Source organism: Falco punctatus, assembly GCF_963210335.1.
Source record: "Falco punctatus genome assembly, chromosome: 1".
NCBI lineage: Eukaryota > Metazoa > Chordata > Aves > Falconiformes > Falconidae > Falco > Falco punctatus.
Genome location: NC_137580.1, coordinates 67,409,755 through 67,433,698, shown reverse-complemented (window position 1 = coordinate 67,433,698; position 23,944 = coordinate 67,409,755). Strand labels below are relative to the sequence as shown.

Sequence of the window (23,944 nt, the reverse complement as noted above, 5' to 3'; positions counted from 1 at the left end):
CCGCCTCCGTCCGGTCGCGGTGTCCCGTGCTCCGTGGGGCGCCATTTCCAAGCCCGCCCGCGTGCGCCCCGGAGAGCGGCGGTGGCTGCGGCTGCCGGCTCGTGTGGCGCGGCGGCGCCGGCTGAGCAGGGCCCGGGGGTGCCGGCGCTATCCGGTAACGCGAGACCCCAGGGCGTCTTTGTTTGGAAAAGCGGCTGTGAGGCTGGAGTGAGGGCGGGCGGGTGGCCCCGGGCGGGCCGGGCCCCTCCGGTGCAGGCGGAGCAGGGCTGGTACCAGCACAACCTGCAAACCCCGGCGGCGTGTTGGGAAAAGCGCTCGTCAACAAAACCAACCAACCAAAAATATGCAGTAAGGGGATGTGTATTTGAAGTGTTAAAACTTTGACCTAGTTTTATGATGATGTTAATGCGAAGGAAATTGGTCCGGTGACCTTTACACGTGTGAGTGATGTAGTTTCAGGTAACATCATCCAATGTGCAGGACCAGGTTGTAAACGAGGGTGAAATTAAAGTTTATCTGTTAAATATGTGTCCTTCTGGCTGGGGTTAAACCACTACAACGTTAAAAGTCCGGTCTTGATGTGCTGAAAAGAAAACTGACCGAAATGAACTTGCTTCCTAAACATGTTTGGTTTGATGTGGTTTTTTTCTTTAATTATAATTTTTTATTAATTTTATATTTATATTCTAGATGCTTCACAGATGAGCTAGAGCGGAACCATCTGGAAATTGTTTTAATTTCTGTAATGAAAGCTCTATTTAAAGATGCGTGGGATTCCTCAGAACAACGTTAACTGTGAAGAAGAACAGGACAGGGAAAGAAAACAGATGCTTCCAGAGCAACAGGCAGAGCAGAAAGATACGTGGTAAATATTCTATTGTTTTTTTCTTTTTAGCTGCAGCGTTTTAAGTTCTTTGTAGTTAACTGAAGAAACAGAAAAGAACTAAAGAACTTTACAGAAGTTAATCAAGTCAAACAAAAGAGGGAGCTCTTCCTACGCCTGCCCAGCTTTTCCCTACCATTACTTTACAAAGGCGCTGATTCAGCAGAATAATTCCTGTGTAGGGATATACTTAAATGTTTTCCTAAATAACGAGCCTTGTTCGGGGGTGGGGAGTGTAAGAGAAGCAATTAATGCCCTTAATTTAGTTATTGCTGATTGGCAGTGTCTTTACATGACAAATTCATGCTGATGTGGGTTTTTTACAAGACTGGAAGATAAAGAAAAGTCAATGAAAATGTAAAAATGTTGTCTGAAGCACACTGGTTAATTATAGAAAAAACACCAACACAACAGCAATGTTGTGTGAATATATGCCATTTATTCAGCAGGATAATTAATTAAGAGGAATAAAGCAAAATACATATTAAAAACATTTGTAAAGTAGAATACAGTGAAGTATGTTCCAAAACCATTGAGCAGTTTGATAGAACTGACCAAGATGGTCCTGAAGCTGTTTGACAGCTTTGTGTCAAGGGTACTGATCCACAAACCAAATTCTATTACTTTTAAAAGTTTTTTTGTGCACACGTTCTGTGCAGAACTCTTGCCAAATTACGTATTACATGTATGTATTATGTATAGGCTGATGTTTTCCTATAGCGGGACCATTACTGCTGTCTAAATTTAACGTGTAGCTTACACAGGTCCTTTGGGCTGTGCTTTCTGATTATCACGTGGGCAGAACTTCCCAATAAGGGTTTGTGAAAGCAGCTTAATGGTTCCAGTTTTGTTGATGGCCCCTTGTTGTTGCCCAGTTCTGGACAGTTAAGGCAGTAGGGAAACTCCCCCTGACTGCACACTGCAGGATCAGACCCTGAATGTTCTTTGTTGACATTAGTGTTTCACGCTACTGTATATTGGTGTAGGAAGCTTGATCTAATTTTTTATGACTGAGAGTATTAATTTTTAACTTTAGGTTTGTAACGGTTTTGTAGAGTTAAGTCTACATGTATAATACATAAAAATAAAAAATCTATATATTTATATTGTTACATAAAGTGTGTGTGTGTACATATATATTTAAAAATAATATCTATATATAGGCACATGGTAAAACCTTACTTGATATAAAGAGTTTGTTGGATACCATAAATAAATAAATAAATAAATGCAATCGCAGGGAATGTAAGGTAGTAAAGATTCTTTTTATTTAAGTTGAAGATTCAAGTTTTAAAACTCTTTTGTTGTTTGTGACTGGCTGTGGTTAAGTTAATAAAACTTAGAACTATAAAATTTGCCCCATGCTAGATGATCAGATGAAGTATATTAGCTAGATAAAAACTGAGTTTGTAGCTGAAAAAACTACCACCAGAGTTATTATTTGGGGAGTTGTTGCATTACAACAAATCTCATGATCGTATGATCTTAAGTCTACTTTCACAGTAAGCCTAAAGAATCAGCTGCCAAGCGAGAGGCAGTGACCTGAGGGTTTCTAGTGACCTAGACACTGAGATGATGGAAGTTCTTTGAGGTACTCTGGTTGCTGCCCTTTCTGTGAAGTTCACGTATTGCCAGTGCAGTCATTTTCCAACCACTGCTTTCACTACGGTTGTCCGTTTTCAGTAAATAAGCAACCGCAATTGGAATGCAATGTGAAATATGGGGGAAAAAAGAAACATCAAGAAGAAAATATTTTAATGTCACTGCTTTTATTAGAGATTTTTTGCTGTGGGCTTAAATGACTGTACAATTATCTTCCTACGGACTTCTGCAAAATTGTGGTATTCATAGAGTGATAAGAATTTTTAAAATATTCTGCAAAGATTTGTACTGATTGTTGCTGAGTTATACAACTGCTGATTGTAAAAAAGGATGGGTGTTCATTTTTGCATGCATGATAAGAAGGAAGTATTTAATTTTCCAAGCTTCATACATTATACCGGGAAATGAGACTTCTTGTCACATGATGGCTAATCCAATCATAATAGCTGGCAACTTTTGTATACACTCCAGGGTGACCAGCCTCCCCACAGTTTTCACCCCAACTCACAATACCCCAGACATATGCCACATTTGCTGCATCAAAACAGACCAGAGGTCCTCCTGAATCACCTTTGCAGCTGTCTGTGGAGCCATCGTAAGTACCTGAAGCAAAAGAGGAAATAAAAAGCAAAAATAAGTTAATATACAAAACATGATTCGGCACGCAAAATGGAGCTCCAGGAGGTTTTGCAGGTCCATGCCACTTATTGACATAGGTTTGCAAAATGGTCAGCACTAAAGGAGGTTCCTAATCTCTTTGGTCTGTTACTTCCCATTTATTTTTAAGTGCAGGGCTTCTCTTTACATTTGTGCCTGGCCAGAAATCTCCTCGTTTGCTTTGAAGTCAGTGATGTGAGTCTTGTTTTACCCTGTGCAATAGAGAAGAATTCATCCATATTGCCTATTATAGCATTAGAAGTAGTTCATAAAAAGTGAACAAAAGCAGAAGGAAAAATGGTAAAAAGATTTGTAGACTGATTCCTCTGGAAACGAAGCTATCATAATATGAGTATGCCTATGTGTCTGCCTTTGGTGTCCTTTCTACCCAGTAATTCATTGTCCGGTTTCATCTGTACAGAGGCAGAGGCCTCAAAATTATTTTCTCTACCAGCTTTATGAAAAGAGGTGGGCAAGTACCAAAAAGAGAGCATGTGAATGCTGGGATGGGAGGGAGAGCAACTGTCTGTAAGTGTCCTTGCTGCAAGGTCTTGGTCACAGTGTGGACCTTTCGCAACACCACAGGCACAAGTATATAGGATTCAGTGCTCTCTATAAGTTTCAGTGCTTATGGAACTACTTGTCTGCCATATTATGCTCATGAAAAAATGAACTGAGTGAAGGATGTGATAGAAACACTGCTGCAGAGCTAGAGTATGATTTATGTTTTGTCCTATATACTTATAAAAGTTTATTAATTTCTAACACCCTTACTACAATTTTCTGCTTGGTTGTTTGATGCAGTATGAAGGAACCCATACTAAGCATGAGTCTCCATGTTTTTAAAAACGTAACCTCTTTCTTGAATCGCTACATTACCGATAGTTTTGTGAACTTCTCAGAGTTGGAATTACTAATCCTATAAAACAAGATTTTATTGCCTTTAATCAGTTTAATTAATATTTGCTTGTATAACAAACTCCTGTGTATACTAGCTCCTAATTTGGAAGTTTGTATTTGCATCAGGGAAGGAAAACTGACCCCAGATACCCCTTTTCTGATGTTGTCCCATGTGATGCTGTCTTTGTTCCTTCCTCATAAAGTGTGATCACTTAAAATAAATTGAAGGTCAAGGAGTTTAATTATGGAATTTGCACAGTAGACAAACCCAATATCTTACAAAACTCATGCTGAATTTATCACAAATCAGTCAGCTTGTAGATTTGTTTGTTTGGTGTTGGCTTTTTTTGTTAAGTAGTTTGTTTAAACATTACCTTTGCTTTTTGTTTTAAAGAACAGTTGAAACTATCTGCCTGTAAGGTGAATACCCTTTGCTCAATTTTAGTCATGTATTTGGCAATACCTTTCATTACTTGAGAAGCAAAAAATGTGTATTCAGGATCCTTATTTCAGTGCTAGGAGTGACAACTAGTTTCCTGGCCAGACTAATCTTAGTTTGAAAAGTTAATCATGTTTTTCCTGGGGTGCTGTGTGGTAGTAGCAAATGTCTAAGCAGATGAACAGTCACGTTCTAGTCAGTGGGACTACTAATGGGCTCTAAGACAGGCATTTGCTTAAATATATTGCTGAATCAGAATCAAATATAGTCAAGGTAGGAAGTTCAGTGGGCTGTAAAGTGCTTGTGTATTTAGAAAACATAACTCGGATTGCATGCTGAAATTTGCCCACATAATCATAGAAACTTGGCATACTGTCAACTTAATTCTGTTTATAATAGATGTATAAAGGTGGATACGCTCCAATGGCTAGCATTTTGCTAATGGTGATACTGTGGCAATCGGTTTATTGTCTTTCCCAAGTCTAAAAGATTTCCAGCCAGTATGTCTGACCTTATAAGCAGTGGGTTTGATGATAGAGAAATTATAGTAAGAAAATTAATGCTTGCCTGCACATGCCATTCGTTTAAAAAATCGTCCTGGATACAATTCAGAACAATTCTGAAATAAATTAACATTGCCCCACTTGAGGACATATTGTTTGGTATAACCTAGAAAAGAAAAGAATAAACTTTTCTAAATTAAAAATGCTAAGTACATGACAGACACTTTAAATATCATAAATTGAAAGTTATATATTGGCTTATCTACAGAATATAATCTTCAATATTATAAACCAGATACCTTGAACTGCTACTAACACCCCATATGAATTGCAGTACATAGGCCATATATTTCAGAATAAAAGCAGAGTGGTTTAATTGGAGTGTTAAATACGGTACTTTCATTTTGTATCATTTTCACCCTTTCCTTGTCTTCCTCAGTTTTTTCCTGTGTTTTCCATATCAAGGTTTTCAGACACTGGGAAACTGGTATATTGTTTTCTATGACACTGAGATGTGGCTCTGATCATCCTTGTTACCTTTTTTCTAATGTCTTTTGGGGATGAGTGGACCAAATATTGCAGATACAGATGTATTCACAAGTTTAAGGAGGTTCTCTGTTTCACACTCTGTCCGTTTGCTAGTAATTCCCAACTTTGCATTTACTTTATGGACTGCTACTGAGTATGGACAGGAGAACCCTCACAAGCAGCACGCGGTAGCTCCAACGCCAAGCTATAATCACTGTGATACAAAACAAACGCTTTCCAAAGCTTTGAAAGCTTGATTACATTTAGCTTCTCTGTCTCTGTGCAACCTTCTCTGAGCTGAACGCAAACACGGCTGAGACAAGATCTGCCAAGTTTTGTAACTGTTGGCTGCAGCTCAGATCCTCTTGGGCAGGGGGCAGTGGATGGGCTGCGGCTATGGGCCACCGTGAGCTACTAACTGCCACCTGTTAAATATTGCTATTGGGTCTCCACGGCTAATATACATCTTAGATTGGCAAAAGGAACATTTCTTATTATCAGGGTAGTTTTCAACCAGGGGAGTCCTCCAGATCAATTTACAAAGTGGCTCAAACAGCAGAGGAAGCAGTACAGAAAAAAGAACCAACAGGACAGCCGAATGCCAAACCACAGACTATGTTTTCTGTACTGAGTGCTTTGTGCACAACTACTCTTCAGCCTTTTCAAAACAAAAGCTTGCTGCAACTGGAAAACACTGGTTTATACACAAAGATATTCCTGTAGTAAGCACTAAAGCAAATACCTTTCTCTAGTCCCCATCCAGAAACCTTGCATGTGTCACCAGTCTTGAACATATACTCTGACCAGGGGATACAGGCAGGTATGATGTTTTCCAGGGAGCATCTTCCTTTCCCAAAACCTTTCAGCTCCAGCAGAGCAATGTCATTTTCATAAGTTGATGCGTTATATTTTTCATGGATTATCACTTGGTTTAGTCTTAAAGTGTTTGTCTCTTTGTCATACATTATTGTATCCAATAGTCCAATCCAGATACGGTATAGATGAACTCGATTTGCTCTAGAAAAAAAAACAGTAAAATAAAATATGTTTTGATACTTAACACAAGCACTGTACATTTCAACTAGCTGTAAACCTTTGCATTCTATCAAAGTTTCTCTAAAATAAAAAATCATATTGTATACATATAGTTTCTTTCTGGACTTGACGTTCAGGTTTTTCTGAAGCGTAGCAAATGCAAGGCAGCTGACACTTACTGCTAAGTACTGCAACTAATACAGAAAAAAATATTAAAGGCCAGCCTCTGTGTTTAGTGCTGTGACATGGAGAAAACGGGCATTTATGCTTCTCTGATCTCAGGTGAAAGAAGAGTGAGCAGATGTGGGTGGGATGCTAGGAGTGGCACATATTCCCTGTCTGCTCTTGCTTGTTCTGGGGAATATGTGACATTGTCAGAGGACAGATTCTGGACTTCCCTCAGGTGGAGATGGGGAAAAGAGGAGGAAGCCAGACCCTTGGATCTCCCTTTCAGGCAAAGTGGTTACAGTGAATCTTTCCTGCCTGCCTACTATCTGACTGAAGAATGCCATGTCTCTTCAAACTCGTCGTTACTTTTTCATCTTTCTATTCACTGCCAAAATGTACTTTCTCTGAATCTTCCCCATCAAGGTGGCTGAGTAAGTGTTTTAAATTGTTTTATTCCATAGGCAAATAGCAATTAGCAAAGAGGTAGCTGAGAAGGGCAATAATATCCAAATCATCTTTCTGCATTGCAAGAAGAAAGTAAGTTCCCAGTTTGTTGTTTTTACCTGACGCAGTGCGCAGCAGTCAGAATCCAACAGCCACCAATATAAATGCCTCCACAGTACACTGTTGCACCTTCACTGCCAGTTTCTTTAATTGCCACTTGCCAAGGGAATTCACCCTGTTCAAACAACAAACATCCAAATAATGTGAAATCATAATAATTGTACTATTTTTAGTGCATGAAGGAAAACACACTTCTTGGTATCACCTCATCTCCTTGACCGTATCTGATTGTAAATAAAAAATCTGCATTCCAGAAATTGTGAATTGGGCTCCATCTAATTTAAAGGATATATATTCTAAAACGCATTAATTTTGTTCAATATTCTGACTTCATGTGATGCCTTGTTCCTTCCAGCTTTCTGTCATGAAAAGCTTTTGTAGCCAGAGAAACAGATATAGAATCCAACCTGGTAGGACTGAGTATAGCATTTTTTACTGTATTCTCTTTCAAATGCAAAAATTTAAATTCCATTTTGTCAGAACTGTTAGTACTAGCTATAGTATTAAGTATTTTGCTGAATCATTTCCAATGTGTCCTTGTACTGTAATGTCTTAATTCTGTAACTCCATATTTTACTTTATAAACTGTGTTTCTCTTTACTTTCATTCAGTGTAATGCCACTACTGCTGCAAAACCTGAAATTAGCGTTGTAGCTGATTTTGTTATTTCTGTACATTTTAACAGAAGGACAAAAATACCCATTCACATTGATGCTGAATGGACTCATATGTGGTAAGGTTAGTATTTTTTACCTTTCTTGCAGTCTTTCCACCTATGATTCTTTTCCGTCGAGATGATGTATAGTTTGTAAGACCGCAGTGTACTTGGGGAAGAAGTGTCTTTATCATTTTTCTTTCTTTAACATAAAGGAAAAATGTGTCTCAGAACTCAGGCATCCATTCTCTTTATCTGGAGACAGGTTTATCTTTTTCTTGAAAATTTGAGTGCTGTGAATATGCCACAGCTGAAGTAGCAGGAAAGCAAAGACCAAAAATTTTGGCATCTGCTTTTGCTTTAAAAATTGCTTGTGTCTTAGCATCACATTACTTCTCTCCATTTTCCACTTCTGCTTGCATTCAGGCAAATAATTTTAAATCAGTTCCCCCAGATTTCCTGAGCATTTACCTCCACCAGTTGCTAAAACATGCAGATGTGGATCCTCAGCCAGGATGAATTGTTACGGCATTCTTGAAATTAGTGGAAAGCAAGACAAATAGTAAGCCCCAGAGTGTATATTACTAAATCACAAAGTCCAAACATCTGAGTTCTGGATCCCGCCAGCTGGCTGGTAGCTGGAAAGCCACTAATAAGAGAGTATCACAGAATGACAGAATGGTTGGGTTTGGAAGGGACCTCTGGAGATCATCTAGTCCAACCCCCTGCTAATGCAGGTTCACCTACAGCAGGTTGCACAGAATCACGTCCAGGTGGGGTTTGAATGTTTCCAGAGAAGGAGACTTCACAGCCTCTCTGGGCAGCCTGTGTCAGTGCTCCGTCACCCTCAAGGTAAAGATGTTCTTCCTCATATTCAGGTGGAACCTCCTGTGTTTCACTTTGTGCACATTGCCCCTTCTCCTGTCAGTGGGCGCCGCTGAAAGGAGCCTGGCCCCATCCTCTTGACCCTCGCCCTTAAGATTTGTATGCATTGACAAGATCCCCTCTCAGTCTTCCCTTGGCTAAACAGGCCCAGCTCCCTCAGCCTTTCCTCACAAGGGAGATGCTCCAGTCCCCTCATCATCTTTGTAGCCCTAAGCAGCTGTATGTTGCTGTTTTTGGAGGATTAGTTACACTTACCTTCATCCATACTGTGATTTTCAGCACCTTTGTCTTTGCCTGTAGTAGAATAATAAAATACTAAAAATATTGATAAACGTTTAAATGTCTTCTGCTGCTTGAATATAAGTGTGTGTGCCAAAATTGTGGTACACAGTTGAAATACATAAGGGCACACCATTTCACATGGACGGCAAGACTCTCTCCATCTGATGCCTGCTGTTTCCTCTCCTACTAGGCACTGTTTGGCTGCCTCAGCCTACAAATGACCTATTTCCAGCAGATACCCATTCGTTACAAGATGACAGCCACCCTGCTTTCCAGGCATAGGGAGCCCTCCTGCAAAGAAACCCCGAGAGACGGCCTTTTTGTTTTGTTGGTTTTCAATCTCTAAAGTGGTAATCCCATTCTCCTCCAGAAGGAAATGGCAGAAATTCTTCCTGCTGCCCCATCAACCTGTTGGCACTTTCTAAAGCCCAAAGGATCATTAGGTAACAGGATTATTAATTTTTTTTTTCCAATTTAGGTGATGCTGTTGTATACTGTGTGCCTCCTTTAACAGGGTAAGGGAGGGTATTCAACATGAGAGGTAAATTGGATGTTTCCTGAATCTGGTTTGTCAGCTTTTATTCAAACAAAATGCCCATTGAACTCAGTTCCTCAAGGGAGGGTTGGGTCTGCTCTCATGTTACTGCCAGTAATGTTTACATTTAGAGTTCAGTTTACCCTTACCAATAGTGTTTACTTTTTGGCTTTAGACTTTGTCTCTTATCAGAGCAATGAAAAATGTTCTAATTTCAAAACAAAACAAAGTCTTTTCAACAGTGAGGGAAATATCACAGAGGAATTACTATATTTACAAGCTAGCTGAATTTTTCATCTGTGAGGAAAATATTCCTGCCTGCTCTGTCTACGCTTTCTTCACAAATTGGGGATAGCAGTGTGATAGATGGTCACGCAAGCAAAAGACATAATGTGGCTTAAGCCTCCTGAAACATTATCTCTTTCTTCCTTCCTTTATATTTCTTGCTATTCTTTTCTAGAAGGGAGGAAAATTACATAACCTTTTCTTCCTACTGCGCATAACAAAACATCATGAAGACTCAAACTTGCATCCATTTTGGTTTTGCTAATCTGTTAAATAATGTAATAATATGCATTGTGTAGTCTCTAGTTCTAACTGAGCATAATGAAAGGAATGAAACAAAAAACGTCTTTCAGAAGCAAACCTGCACAGAGAATTCGAGCTTCATCCTCTCCTGTGAGGCAGTCAATTTCCTTGTTACAGACATTCTTATTTGGAATACAGATATTTGACTGACAGTGGAAACTGTTGTCTCTGCACTCTGTAACACAAGAGAACTACATCTGTAAATCACAGGATCATATGGTTCAGCAACTTCATGTAGTTAGAGAGCTTTTTAAAATATAAACACAATATAGTATTCCTGTTATGGGGAACTTGGCTGTTCATAAATAGGTAACAAAAGCAGGCTCTGTAAGTGTAAAATTAAATAAATATTTGGCTCTCCTCACTTCACAGTCTTCAAGTTTAAGATATAGGGATGTGGATCTCTTACCAGTTACCACTTCAGTACTGTGCTTCTGGAGTGGTACCACTCCTTATCAGTTTCATCCACGACACATGCCCACGCTCAACCTTAGCCGAAGGACCTCCGGTTTTGCCAGCAATATCGATCATTTCAAATGAGGAATTTATGGTGCTTGGGTCAAATTTCCCCCCCAAAATCAGAGTCCAAGCTGGCTTTTGGTTGACTGAGCTAAATGCCTAAATGCAGGGTTAGGAACCAAGACTCCTATTTTGAAGATACTAGATTTAATAACGTCTTTCTTCTAAAATTCCTGAATATATGAAACGTTACTGTAACTTCTACTGCGAACTCCCTTCTTTTTAATTCTAGTGATCACTTTGTATGTTCTCAAAAGCAAAGCAGTACCTGAACTTATGGCAGGGTTTCTTGAGCTACTTTATAATCTTATGTGAATCTACTATTTAAGGATATATGTCTTTAACAGAAAATAAGATAGTTCTCTAAAAGTATCCAGATTTATATCAGATAAAAATATGATGCACAGAGCACTGAACTCAGTTGAAACAAGTCTTTTGATTCCAGGAACCAGTTTTCAGCTGTTTGGTCAAGTGGAATCTGAATAAATGTCCTCTAAATATGTGAAGCCACAGTTCTCTATTTCTTTTTCTAAAATGCTGTGACTGCATTTCCATGATTATTAGATTAAGTTTACTGACAGTTGTAAAACTACAAAATTCAGGTTATTTAGGGATAGCGATGGGATTTGTAACCCACATTACTATTTGGCACCTGAAACTCAACTTCTGAAAGTATTCTCCTGCATTCAGGTCATGCTAGATCCATTCCTTGTTTCTAATAAAAATTGTTACAGCTGTAATTGCAGATGTTGAAAGAGTGACTGCTCATGAACAAGCAATGTGATGGGACCTGTTCACAGATACTCTATGCATAATCTTGCATTAGTAATAAATTTAAGAGAGATCTTACTTTGGTTTAAAGACAGTTCATTGGAAAAACAGTGTCTTTGTTTAATTACTATTGATTTTTCCCAACTAAAAATACATTTCATTCTAACACAGCTTATTTTTTTGTATCAATGTTTAACAGTCTCCTAAATAATCTCATTATATTTCCTCATCCTCTGAGGAAATCCAGATTCTCACAGATCACTTGCCTGCCTCAAAAAAATATATTATGCCTACTTTTTTTGCACTTGCGTATACATAAACTATGGTTAGATTGCTTTACTGTAGTGACTTATCGGAAAGACGACTTCAGCTGTTACATGACTGTAAAAATTATTTGGGGGTGATTTTCTGCTGAAATGATTTTGAAACAGCTGAGAAAGGAAATAATTACCTCTACAGCACAGTTCGTCACTTAGGTCTCCACAGTCATTGATTCCATCACAGGTTTTATTCAGAGGAATGCACTTCTTGTTGACACAATGAAACTCACCATTTGAACAAACTGCAGCACAGTGAAAGTGAAGTTAGCGTGGAAATGCCTATAGGGTCACAACTGCCCCTACAGAAATATTCTGCTTGTGCATTTTATCCTATCAGTTTGACCTGTCAACAGTATGGCCCCAGTAATGTAAATAGGAATCCCTTATTGTTTTAATCACCTTCTCATCAAGATTAAATGTGACCGGATTTTCCTCCTCCAACTTGCAGTAGCCTGGCAAAAGGGAACTTCATTTCTTCTAGACAACGACTAAACCAGAAATGATCAGTTCAAACCCACTGTAAATGATTCAAGTGATTAAGATGATTGATGTTCCCCCTCTACAAGGAAGTTGTCAAGAGTCTGTGAACCCCTATTTTGTGGCATAAGAAAAAACTGAGATGATTCATAGCTGTCCTAACTAGCAGCATCTCAGGCTGATGCTTATCAGTGCCAAAGAAGCCACTACAAAGAACAGGAAGCTGCTAGAAGTCAAGAGGAGGATTTGATTCCTCTTATATTGACAAAAACCTGAGGAGTACCAAAACTCCCCAGAAACATGAGCAGTTCTGCTACAGTAATGCTTGTCTGGCTAGAATGCTACTAGTGTCCTAATTAATCTCCCTCACAGACAAAGCAGTGAGTAGGAGGTTGTCACCTGTCTCCTCACCAGTTAACCCTGGAGAGATAAGACTTGTGGGGTACCATATACCTTGGTACCCTTGGGAAGGGATGGGGGAACAAACAGAACCATGGGTGAAATACATTTACTTCTTGGAAATACCTGTAAAAATACTTCAAGAGCAACAGTGATTTTCCAAACTCAAGATTTGTCTTGATGCAAGACCCTTCAATTGTCTTAAAGCCTACAAAATTATTATTTTAAAAAATCAAAGGGTTTCAGTGCAGGTTTGCTGTGGCTGAGAATTCAGCAAGCTAGGTCCTAATTATTTAAAATAAAAGTAAAATGTAAGAACTCCAAATAGATATAAAAATAAAAAACTACTAACCTCTGAGATTTTCATGGCACTGGAGGCTAACAAATCCCTCATTACTGTCTCTTGATTTCATCTTTATGTGACATTCAGCAAGACTTGTCTCTAGGCCCCTGCAAGTTATTTGCAGACAGTGCAGTGAATTTAAGGCAGATTCTGTGATGCTGGGATTGGCTTGGTAATATTCAGCACCTCTGTGAAGATACAAATAGTAATAACACATTATATAATTTCACAATGGATTGTCCGCTGTTTTTATTGTTTAGAATTTATATGATTTTCCTCAGTGTTAAAGAATTTTAGTCATGGCTAAGAAAAAGAGCAGACTTCCTATGGAAGCATCTAGGGTCTGCAGACACAGATGAGCTATAATTTTGAAACCATCCTGCATGGGGTCAAGTATCCTTGATGTCATCAAAACCAATGCTGACTGAGGAAGCTCAGGCCACTGCAAGGCTGGGATTAATAAATTTTATCTCTGTTGATTCCTCCTAACAATGTATGTGTCCCCTATCTTAAAGGAATATGAAGTAAATGAGTAACTAGAGGCTTACAATGGGACTCCAGGGCTGAATACTCCATCCCAGGACAAATGCTTCTCTGCTATCTAAAGAGAGACTGATCAGAACTAGGAAATATTTGCTTCTCACCTAGAGGGGATAATTTAGGGCAGTGCAATAGCATGCTCACTCTCCAGGTAGGGTTGGAGAGGCAGCCCTCTAAGTTAAATTAGATGTATATGTGTAAAATTGTTATTATTATGTACAGGATATAGAGTTGATTTTTTATGAGGAGCTGAATGTGCAATTCAGGTCATCAGTGTGGTCACAGGAAAAAGAACAAGCTCTGTGTGGCTTCAGCCATCCCTGGGGCCAAAGCAAGCAATGGCATTGGGGGCAAGGCGTAAAGAAGAAAAACAAGTTCTGGTTCTTGTTAGTCTGGCTGGTGCAAGTGGCAAAACAGAGCTATGCTGTGTTGTCAGCTAGTGTAAGAAACATTCCTCTGCGTACAGGTTATTGCTCAGAGCTACCTGGGGATGGTCCATCTATGTATTTTGCCTTACACAGACCTGAGAGAAAACCTCTGCATTGGTCTTCAGCTTTATTTTAAAAGTAAACCAACTATGGTTTGTATAGTTGTAATCTGCAAGAGAACACAAAAATCTATGTTTTGGCTTTGACTCTCAGATGTCAGTTTAAGCAGCTGTATCATACTATTGTAGCTGATACACTGTTGATGAGTTTTCTGTCTTAACTGTTGGCTGACTGTGACTGACACTTAGATAAACATTGCTACTTTTTCAGATACCTCGCAGTTATCCAGACATAAATTCCCCAAACTTACAAATCAAAGCCAAGGTGCTTGCAAGCCACATTTGCTTCATTCATAGTCCACTCACTATCACATACAAAAAAGTCGTTCTTTTGATTCACAGGTTTTACCCGAAGCAAACTTGAATTTCCATGGTCCACAGAGACTGAAAATGTTTCTAAAACAAAAAGAGAAATAAAAAAAAATCCCTCAATAAAATTATATTATATAGATGTATGTAGTGGCAAGACAGCACAGAAAGAAATCGGGACTAATTTTATATTGGCAGCCAAAGTCCATATAGAAAGAACAGGAGATTGGGAATCAAGATGCTTTAGGTACTATTCCTGTTTTTTCTGAGGACTGACTTTGTGGCTTTGAGCCTGCCACTTTTTCGAAATATACCAGTTTAAAGACAAATAAGGGTAATGGTTCCTACCCTGTGAGAGTACCTGGAGGTCTACCGAGGAAAGGTTGCATCCTTAGTATAATGACTTTCATAGAGGACTTTTGATAACCAATCAGTAACACTTCAAGTGGGATGGCCAGATCCTACTTGTGTTACCTGTGTAGCAGAACCTCCTCTGTTTGCCGTAGAACTAAGGTCCTGAGCTAACTTCGTGAAGCTGTATAGACAGTGCACCAGGAACGTACAGCAGCTCTCCAGGCCTTTTCAGTGGAATAGGCAGAACTGAATTTTGCCACCCTGAAGGTGACGTGCTGAGCTGCTGCTTCTGTGGGGAAAGGGGAGTGATGGCACTGGGACAGTCTGGGCAGGAGAGCCCTGGGCTCGGCTTGCCCCTCCTGCTGCGTTCAGTGGAGGTGGGCTGGAGGACAGGTAGCAACAGCAACTGCTACTGCTAAAAAAGGCCAGATGCCTAGTTAGCTGGTGCCATTTATGGTGGAAGTTGAGCTAAAAAGCAGCCTGGTGTAGCCTAAAAAGCAGGTGAGAACAACACCAGCTTGTCAGTGTACAAAGCATCACTGGTTTGCAGGGCAATAGCTTTCTATTTTGATGAAACCCAGTGTTTAGATGACTGAGGTGAACATGGCTTACCTTCTCCCCATGCACTCCCACACACACCTCAGCAGCTTGACTCCATTCCTTGGACTCTTGCTCCTGTGAGGTCTGTCCCTCTCCAAAAGATACCCTCTCCTGCTGTGCCTCCCACCGTACTCAACATTCTGCTTGGAAACCTTTGAGCTCTTTCCCATGTCTATTTTTTCTCTTTCTACCTGATGATTTGAGCAACCTACCGGCAGCAGGGTGACCTGGGCCTGTCAATCACTTTATTTTTATGAAAATCAACAAATACTGCCCATTTTCAATCAAGTTTCATTTTCTGTTTCATGTTCTTACTAGTCTAAGGAAATGTATTTAACACACTTTCTGAGCTGTAAATTGTAAGCGTCTCCTTGGCCACAAATGACTGACATATTTTGGAAAAGGAGGTGTTGATACCTTCAGGCATGCATTTTCCCTTGTGCAGAAACTTGGCTTTGGGATGTTGACACTCATAGCTTTTTAGGTGACAGTAAGTATAGAAGTACTTTCCATTGGTAGAACAAACTGAAGAGCCATTTTTTGGGCACTGGTAGGGAAGCTTACAGAGGCATTTTCCCTCCACACATCGTTCCCATGGGTTACAAAAAACTTTCTCACAGGACTTGTGTGTGTATTGGTTGCTTAAGCATTCTTCTATGAGGTACATCTCTTGCTTAGCTGGCTGGGCAGGCTCAACCTGATGAAACTGGTTTTCTTCAGCATTAGACGCCACATTCTACAAGGCACAAAATAAAATAAAAGAAGGGAGTAAGACTAGGACCTGCATCAAGAGTTCTGCAGATCCCTTTAGTAACTTCAACAAAGTGTTTATTCATAAGCTTTTTCTTATCCTACAAGCACAAAGGTGCTAAATATCATTCGTAGGGTTTATTCCCTTGTCTTTGGCCACCTAATCTTTCCAGTTTTTCTGAACTTTTTTTTTCTTTTTGGATCATTCACCTTGTGTGATCTTCACTCTTACTGGTCTCCCACAAACTTATACTCTTCACTCTTGAAACAGCTGGAGTGCACAGAGGATCATAAACATTTTTTAAGCCAATGGTTTATAACACACCACAGCAATGGGATTGTAAGCAAGTCAAAATATAAGGTGACTTAAATACCAGAAAAATAAAAAAAATAGCAACTTGGTTTTGTCTGAGTTTTTTTTATTGCCTTAGTTGGTTTTAGGTTTAAATATCACTTGTAAATATTTATGAACTACACAGAAGCAAATAAAGAAATCTAAAATTAATGACTGTTCCACCGTGTGACTGCTGAAGTAGCAAGTATCTTAAAGAAATCTGAAAATTAAGTAGCCTTCCTTATCAGCTCTTCTCGTGTATCTTGCACAGCGGTGGATTTGCAGTGTGGTTGCTGGTCATCTTTGGACTGCAAGTACAGATTCTGACCTTCCATCCAACTGCCTCTACGTGAGTCACTCTGCACCTGCATTTGTGCAGCTCTCTGGTGACTTTGTTACTGGCTAAATGCTTTTGCTTACTAAGATCTATGGGTAGGAAGAATGTTGAAACAGGAAAAATACATATGGATGGACTTTGCGTAAAAATGGGAGAGAAAAATTAGTCCTCAGATGTGATTTATCACCTTTGTCAGCTGAATCAATAGAGCTGAAGTTTGAAGTTCTTACGAACAAATCCTGGCCATAGTAAAGTCAGTGGGCATGTTTTGGGGGCAGAATTTAATCCAACAAAGCCCCTTTTAACGTTTGTATAATCTTACTAAATTCTTCCTGCTGTTCTCAGGTCAGTAGAATCCAAACTGTGAGCCAGATCTGGCTTAGCATAACTCCCATATTATATCAGGTGTCTCTCCTGAATAGGAACAAAAGGTGCCGAATTTTCTCTGAGGATTTGGCTAAAAGACTCAGGGCATGCTGAACACTCAGCCCAGATGGGCTTTCTGGGACACTTCTGCCAGAAAAGATTCCACAGCAAACCTTCAGGCAGTACGACAGACCATGGTGCCACACTAGAAGACTGTAACCTCATTTCTCAAAAACAGTGGGCAGGGAAAACTGCACCTTTCTGTGGTCAACCACACTTGCAAATTAGGTTTAGGACAGGAACGTGATTAAAATATTTTCGAGAAGCCTGTTTGTGTACACCCCAAATAGAATCAACACATGAAAGAGAAATAGCAAGCTTCAAACATTCAAGTTGGGCTAAAACAGATGTATGAAACACAAATACTATGAAAGGAAACGAAGAAATCAACTAGTTTTGCTTTTATAACAATAAGCTACTTTTTAATGTAAAAAAAAAAATACTGCTACCACAATAAAACAAATTCTTACCTCTGATCCGCAAAAACAAAAGAGAGACAAGAAAACTGGGACCATTCGCATGATGAAATTTTATCTCTCTGTGTAGACAAAATTGATCTGGCTGCAATTCTTTTGAATGTCAGTTGTTAGATTTGTGTTTAATTTTTAACTTTTTGTAGTCTTTTGAAGTATGTTTAGAAATAAAGTACAGGAGCCTTAGCTGATCAGCCCGATCTCTGTAAAAGGATCCCGCCTCAGTTTAACTGGTTTTATTGTTAAGCCCAAGATGAGACAACAAAAGTAAAGCCTTAAATGATTAAAGGAAGCAGTTACTAAGGATGCGCATTTCCTTTCTTTTCTGAGGAGACAGGAATCATCACGCTGGCTCTCCGGGTCGCGGGCATTTATCTTTGCCAGATTATTGTAAAAGATACATGTGTTTTATATAAAGGGATATTTATGTCTTCCTATATGGGGGGGGGAGAGAAACACTCGCACCCACAGCGCGTCCATGACACCCCCCGATGCAGCGCAGGCTCGTGGCACAGCGTTTTGCACAGAGCGCTCCCAGGTATGTGACAAGTGCGGGAGGTGCCCTGCGGGGCTGGCTTGGGGGGCGCCCGTCACCAGCTCCGCCCAGCAGCCCCCAGCACCCCCCCCCTCCCCGGGCAGCCTGGCCGCAACCTCCCCCCCCCCCACCCGCCGGGGCAGCGGCGCTCGCTCCTGCCAGCGGGGACCGGGGGCGCGCCGAGGCCACGGGCACGGGCGCTGACACGTGCCCACCGGGAGGGGCCTGGAGCGCGAGGCCAGGGCAGCCGTGCCGCGCTGTTGTCACGGGCGGCCGCTGCGCGGCCCCCGGCCCGACCCCAGCCCCCAGGCCGCCCCCACCGGCCCCGGCCTCCCGGGCACACGGCGCGGAGGCGGGGCGGGAGAGCGCCGGCGGCCCGGGGGCGCGCCGTGCCCAGAGCGGGGAAGCCCAGCCCCGCGGCTCTGAGCGCCGCAGGCTCCCTCCGGTAGCCCTCGGTGCTTGCTTGCAGCCGAGCGAGTCAGCACCACACCCCGGCGGTAGCTTAAAGCGCTATAGGCTACGCCGTGACCGCAGGATGCCTCGCTCTGGACTCCTTTTGCGACGGTGCCGGGCGGAGGTGCCGCCTCATTTACGGCAGACGGCCCGCTTTCCGGCGGCGCGAGCGGTTTCCCGGCGCGGTGCGCGCTGCAGACGCGGCGGCAGGGACGGCGTGCACGTGGAGGTCGGGCTCGGGGCGCGCATGGGGGCCCGCGGGAAGGGGACGGGGCTGCGAGTGGCCGGCGGGTGTCCCCCAGTGTCCCGTGGCATCGGGGCCGGCGGCTCTCCTGCCCCGCAGCCCCGAGGGCCGGCGGCAGCCCTGCGGGAGGGCCACGGGGGCCGGGGACAGGTCGCCCTCCGCGGGGAGCCCCGTTCGGGCGGCGGGCGGTGTCCCTGGGCCCCGGGGGGTGCTCGGGATCGGCGCTGTGGGTGTGCGACCGGTATGTTACGGCTTTGCACCGCTCCTTGCCGGGGCCGGGGCTGGGGCTGCAGTGTCACATTCACCGCTCATACCTGTGGCTGGGAACCAGCCGGCTGCTCGTCGCTGGCGTGTTACGGGCAGGCCGTGCAGCGGATGGCATCTGAGGTGTAACCGGGTTTTACACGTGATTGCGTGTTTCTAGTGAGGCCTGAAACGGCTAACCATTAAATTAACAAGGCTGTCATGAGACTTTAATTTGTGCAGCAAATCAAATGTGAAATCTTTTACGTCTAAACCGATTTTTGTCCACAATTTAGGAAGTAGCAGAGAATGTCTTTTCGTGGAAGAGGAGGTGGAGGACGAGGAGGAGGAGGAGGAAGAGGTGGCTTCAATCGTGGAGGAGGTGGTGGTGACAGAGGTGGCTTTAATCGCGGTGGACGAGGTGGCTTTGGACGGGGAGGCGGACGAGGAGGCTTCAACAGAGGCGGATATGACCAGGGGCCTCCAGAAAGGGTAGTCTGTAAGTTACACAAAAAGGTTATATTTACGTAATTTAGAATGATTGCTCCAGATCTTTAGCTTATTCGTTCTTTGTTTCAGTATTGGGAGAGTTCATGCATCCATGTGAAGATGACATTGTTTGTAAATGTAAAACAGAAGAAAACAAGGTGCCTTATTTCAATGCCCCAGTGTACTTGGATAATAAGGAACAGATTGGCAAAGTGGATGAAATCTTCGGACAGCTGAGAGATTTTGTATCCTTCAAAAAAACGTGTGACGTACAATATTTGTTTTTTAAAGACTGATTGGTTATAAAATGGAATTTCTCTAGGATTTTAAAATAGTTCTGGCTTGGCTGCCAGTTAGATGTGAACAGCCACAAGTCTAGCTGTGACTTTTGGTGTCAGTAGGTGCCTCAACCACGTTAAGTGCCTGTCTTAAAGCTTTTTGAATATGACAGAGTACCTCATGTCAGGCAGAGGTTTTCAGTACTGGCAGGTTTCTTTTGGATCCATGGTGGTTGTAGGTGTTACTTTTTCTAGCTACCTGACCAAATTTTCTGCTATAGGTTACTCACCTATAACACAGTTCAAGCGAAGAGTTTGGGGTTTTTTTTGTGCATTAGGGGACTTTAATCATGTTCCAGCTTATTACTTAATTACAAAGGTGAGTTTGTGCTCGGATGTCCTATCACGCATTGTCCAGCTTACTACTACTTAAACTGCTAATAAAAGTGGGCTTGTGCTAGGATGTCCTCTTGCAAAGCAATCTTGTTGAGGCAGAGGCACTGGGTCCATTCTGTTGTCACTGCCAGACAGACAAAATGCATGACAGAAGCAGGTCACCTGGTGAACAGCCCTGTAACATGGCAGTAAGACCTAGCCTGTGTTGGTTGGTTGAGCATCAGTAACTAGCTGCATGCGTTTTCCTCTCCCCACATTGAATGTGAAGGTTTAAATCACTCTCATGCTCTGAATGTATTTACTTTTTGTATTGGAATTATTTGAATTTCAGAAACTTGTTTTCTCCTACAGTAAAATTGTAGGAAAATATGTTAATAGATTTTGCAGCTCCTTGCTTCCTCATTTAAACTTTTAATTAGGCAGAGTTGGCCAGCAGCTCTTTTTGATCTTAGGAACTGCATACCAAAGTCCTTGCATACTGGAGAGCCAGAGGATTCCTACAAGACTGCATGTGGGGTTATAGAGAGCATTTGCCACCTTACTGTAGGATGAGGCTGGGCATGTGGTTGGTCCCGCAGCCGCTGCTGGCTCTTAGCTTTCCACAGCCGGGCAGTTGTACCACCCAGCAGCACTAGCAGAGCTCTTGAAGCGTGTGAATTGTTCCAGATAAGCCTTGAGGTCACCCTGGAGCTAAAGGGATTGTCACTTCCTATACAAATGTTTCTTTATAGTTATGTTTTTATGTACTCTTTCCACTAATATACTCTTCCTTATGCCTTAATACATGGAAGGGAAAAATTACTTTGCCACAAAATGTTGTATCTGTAAGTATGAAAAAAACCCCAAGGAAAATGTGGACATAGTTTCTCCTGATCTTTTAATTTTAATTTTTCATTTGTGGTGATGATGTTAACTTCATTTATAAAATAGAAATTTATATATTTTTATTATATATATATTATATAATAGAAATTTTAATATATATAATATAAAATTTATAAAATAGAAAATATCTGATTGTGCCTTTCATATAATAATAAAAAATCACATTTTCTAATGTTTTTATACGTGCTAAGTTCCTTAATGAAACTAACAGTATTTTTCAGTGAAACTGTGTGAGAACATGAAAGCCTCGTCATTTAAAAAAATGCAAAAGGTTAGCCAATCTCAGTAAGAGAATTCTACTGTGTCATCAGTTAGATAAATCTGTCATCAGATAAAACCTTTATTAAGTTTTTAACTTTAAAAGCTAGTTGTCCTTTTTAAACATAAATATTAATTTCCTCATACTTTTCACTTTCATATCTGTCACGTTCTTCCTTCTCCCTCCCCTGCAAAAAAAGATGTAACTTATGCAGATACCATCTATGTTTCAGAAACCTTGTTAACACTGATTTATTTCTTGCATGCTGTTTTTACTTGGCTATTTGCAGAGGACAATTTGACATAAAGGCTTAAGATCAAATTGTGGATATTTGTAAAGGTAGAAATTAATCTCCTGTTTAGCCTTGGTGTTTTCAGCCCCAATGGAACTCTCTTCCTACAGTTTTACATTGATCCAGCAAAGCTGCTTCCCCTTCAGAGATTTTTGCCAAGGCCACCTGGAGAAAAAGGTGCTCCTAGAGGAGGTGGTAGAGGAGGGCGTGGCGGTGGACGTGGAGGAGGAAGAGGTGGTGGTAGAGGTAAGATCCCAAGAATGGAAGCTGCAGAACGTTGAGGTTTTTTGGTGTGGCGTGGGTTGTTTGGGTTTTTTGTTTGGTGTTTTTTTTTGTGGGTTTTTGTTGTTTTGTTGAAGCTGTAGCTGAGTACTTGAATATCAACAGTAAGAAAAATGTTACGCATATTTCTGTTTGATGACTCAGTGGAAGAGGTAGTGATACCTTTCCAGTTGCAAAACCTAGGCTTCTGTAGTAACAGCTCCAAAGCACAGGGAGTAGGTATGCTGATTTGTAACAAAGACAGAAAGCATGACTACTAAGCAAACTTGTGGTAAAAGGTTGTAGATATTACACACTCAAAAGTGTAAGTGAAAGCTGTATTTTTAGTATGTTCTTGTTTAGACAAAATATTTGAAATGCAGTGTTTGAGAGAGGGGTGAGTGACCTGGTACATCTCATCCTTCTTTGTTTTTTGAACATCATCTGCGATGTACTCCTCAGTTAATGCGGAATTTAATTTTTTCTCACATCGCAGTTTCATGCCTCTTCTCCCTACCCAGCCCCTTTGCAGTGAGGCACAAGTGTTCCAGAGTTCTTTGTTTAATTTGTTTTAATGCTCTGTTGAGCTGTAATTAATTATTAATAGTTGTAATCAATTTTTTGCTCTCATGAAATAAGTGTATCATGGAGTTTTGTTAGTGTCTTTAGTATTTTTCACATTGTGTATTTGATATTAAGCAACACTTAAGATGCTGCAGGTATACATTATCTCTTCTAGGGACTTAGTAGCTGACCTAGTTGTCCATCGATTGATGATGTTCTTTTCCTTTCAAAAGCTGTCAGTGAAATAACTTGTTATGCCTGAGAGAGAATGTATGTGCTCCTGAAAGTGTAGTTTCTTTCCTATGTTTAGGAGGATTTGGAGGAGGAAGAGGTGGAGGAGGAGGAGGTTTCAGAGGAGGAAGAGGTGGAGGAGGAGGTTTCAGAGGCGGAAGAGGTGGAGGAGGTGGCTTTCGTGGTGAGTGTGGTTTTACATTTAGTAATAAGAATGGCTCCTGTTTTCTAAAGCTGTTAAATACTAAACAGAATGTTGTATCCTTTATTCATCTACAGATGTTTATGGTTTTGTGCAAAAAGTTTCTGTGCGTCACAGTAGCTAGCTTAAACTGAAGCACAGCATTCTGTGTTTTTTTGACACTTGTGTTAAGGCCATGCTAGTTTTTTGCATCCAAAAAAGACTGTGATGATAAATTATTCTATCAACTCATTTAGTGTTATGTATGTACTTTATTTGCTTTAAATGCATCTAAGATGTGAATTGTTCAGTGTATTTTTCTTCCCTCTTAAAATAGGAAGAGGACATTAAAAATGGAGCCACGAGTATCTGCCCACTGTCTTACCATATCATCTGCAGAAGTGAAGAACAAGGAAAAATATTTGTCAAGGACCATGAAAAAGTTCTTTTTATAAAAAGAACTTGAAGCTGTAAAATAGCAATTATTTTTACAATTAATGACTGTTGATCAACACATGAGGAGAGCATAGCCCCAGGTGAAGAACTGAAGATGCTCAGAATATACTTGAACTTTAACTAACCAGGATTCAGTGGTTTTCTTAAACTGTTCCTGACAAGTGACGTAGTCAATACTTGACTTCATGTTGGAGTTTGGAGTAACCAATCGATTGAAATGTTTTTCAAAAAAACCCTACGGGTTCACTACGTGCACATTCGTTGGTATGAATCTGTTACCTATGTGTGACTGAATCCTAGTTGTCATCCTCTTTTTGTATTGAATAGTCTTCTGGATTGCTTTAAAGCAGACGTGCTGTTTAAACAACCTTTGTGAACCTTTTTTTAACAAACTAAACTCCCAAAATTTTATGTTGAGAGATGTATTTTTTTATTATAATAACACATACAGGGA

At 40.9% G+C, this 23,944-nt stretch overlaps 2 protein-coding genes and 1 long non-coding RNA gene across 5 annotated transcripts; 2 read left to right on the top strand and 1 right to left on the bottom strand.

Annotated features, from left to right (window-relative positions):
- Positions 1-777: 777 nt before the first annotated feature.
- LOC308058392 lies at positions 778-7,285 on the top strand. Its single transcript, XR_013925789.1, has 3 exons — positions 778-865; positions 2,957-3,080; positions 6,951-7,285. It is a non-coding gene; the product is annotated as an uncharacterized lncRNA (long non-coding RNA).
- CFI (complement factor I) lies at positions 2,127-18,686 on the bottom strand. The gene is made up of 12 exons (XM_080374039.1): positions 17,721-18,686; positions 15,821-16,139; positions 14,392-14,536; positions 13,063-13,241; positions 11,966-12,076; positions 10,283-10,399; positions 9,075-9,113; positions 8,033-8,136; positions 7,279-7,394; positions 6,255-6,529; positions 5,049-5,150; positions 2,127-3,088 (listed from the first exon to the last, which is right to left on the bottom strand). Exons 1-12 carry the CDS (start codon positions 17,769-17,771, stop codon positions 2,871-2,873), a joined length of 1,776 nt encoding a protein of 591 aa, XP_080230165.1. The 5' UTR covers positions 17,772-18,686; the 3' UTR covers positions 2,127-2,870.
- A 129-nt stretch (positions 18,687-18,815) lies between these two features.
- GAR1 (GAR1 ribonucleoprotein) lies at positions 18,816-23,907 on the top strand. 3 transcript variants are annotated; one of them, XM_080374074.1, is made up of 7 exons: positions 18,816-18,940; positions 19,495-19,697; positions 19,778-19,932; positions 21,458-21,517; positions 21,908-22,037; positions 22,915-23,037; positions 23,372-23,907. In XM_080374074.1, exons 2-7 carry the CDS (start codon positions 19,508-19,510, stop codon positions 23,383-23,385), a joined length of 672 nt encoding a protein of 223 aa, XP_080230200.1. In that variant the 5' UTR covers positions 18,816-18,940; positions 19,495-19,507; the 3' UTR covers positions 23,386-23,907. The 3 variants fall into 3 exon arrangements, with proteins under 3 accessions (XP_080230200.1, XP_080230201.1, XP_080230199.1); XM_080374075.1 differs by having other exon boundaries at positions 21,908-22,043; positions 22,933-23,037; XM_080374073.1 differs by having other exon boundaries at positions 21,908-22,043.
- The last annotated feature ends 37 nt before the right edge of the window (positions 23,908-23,944 follow it).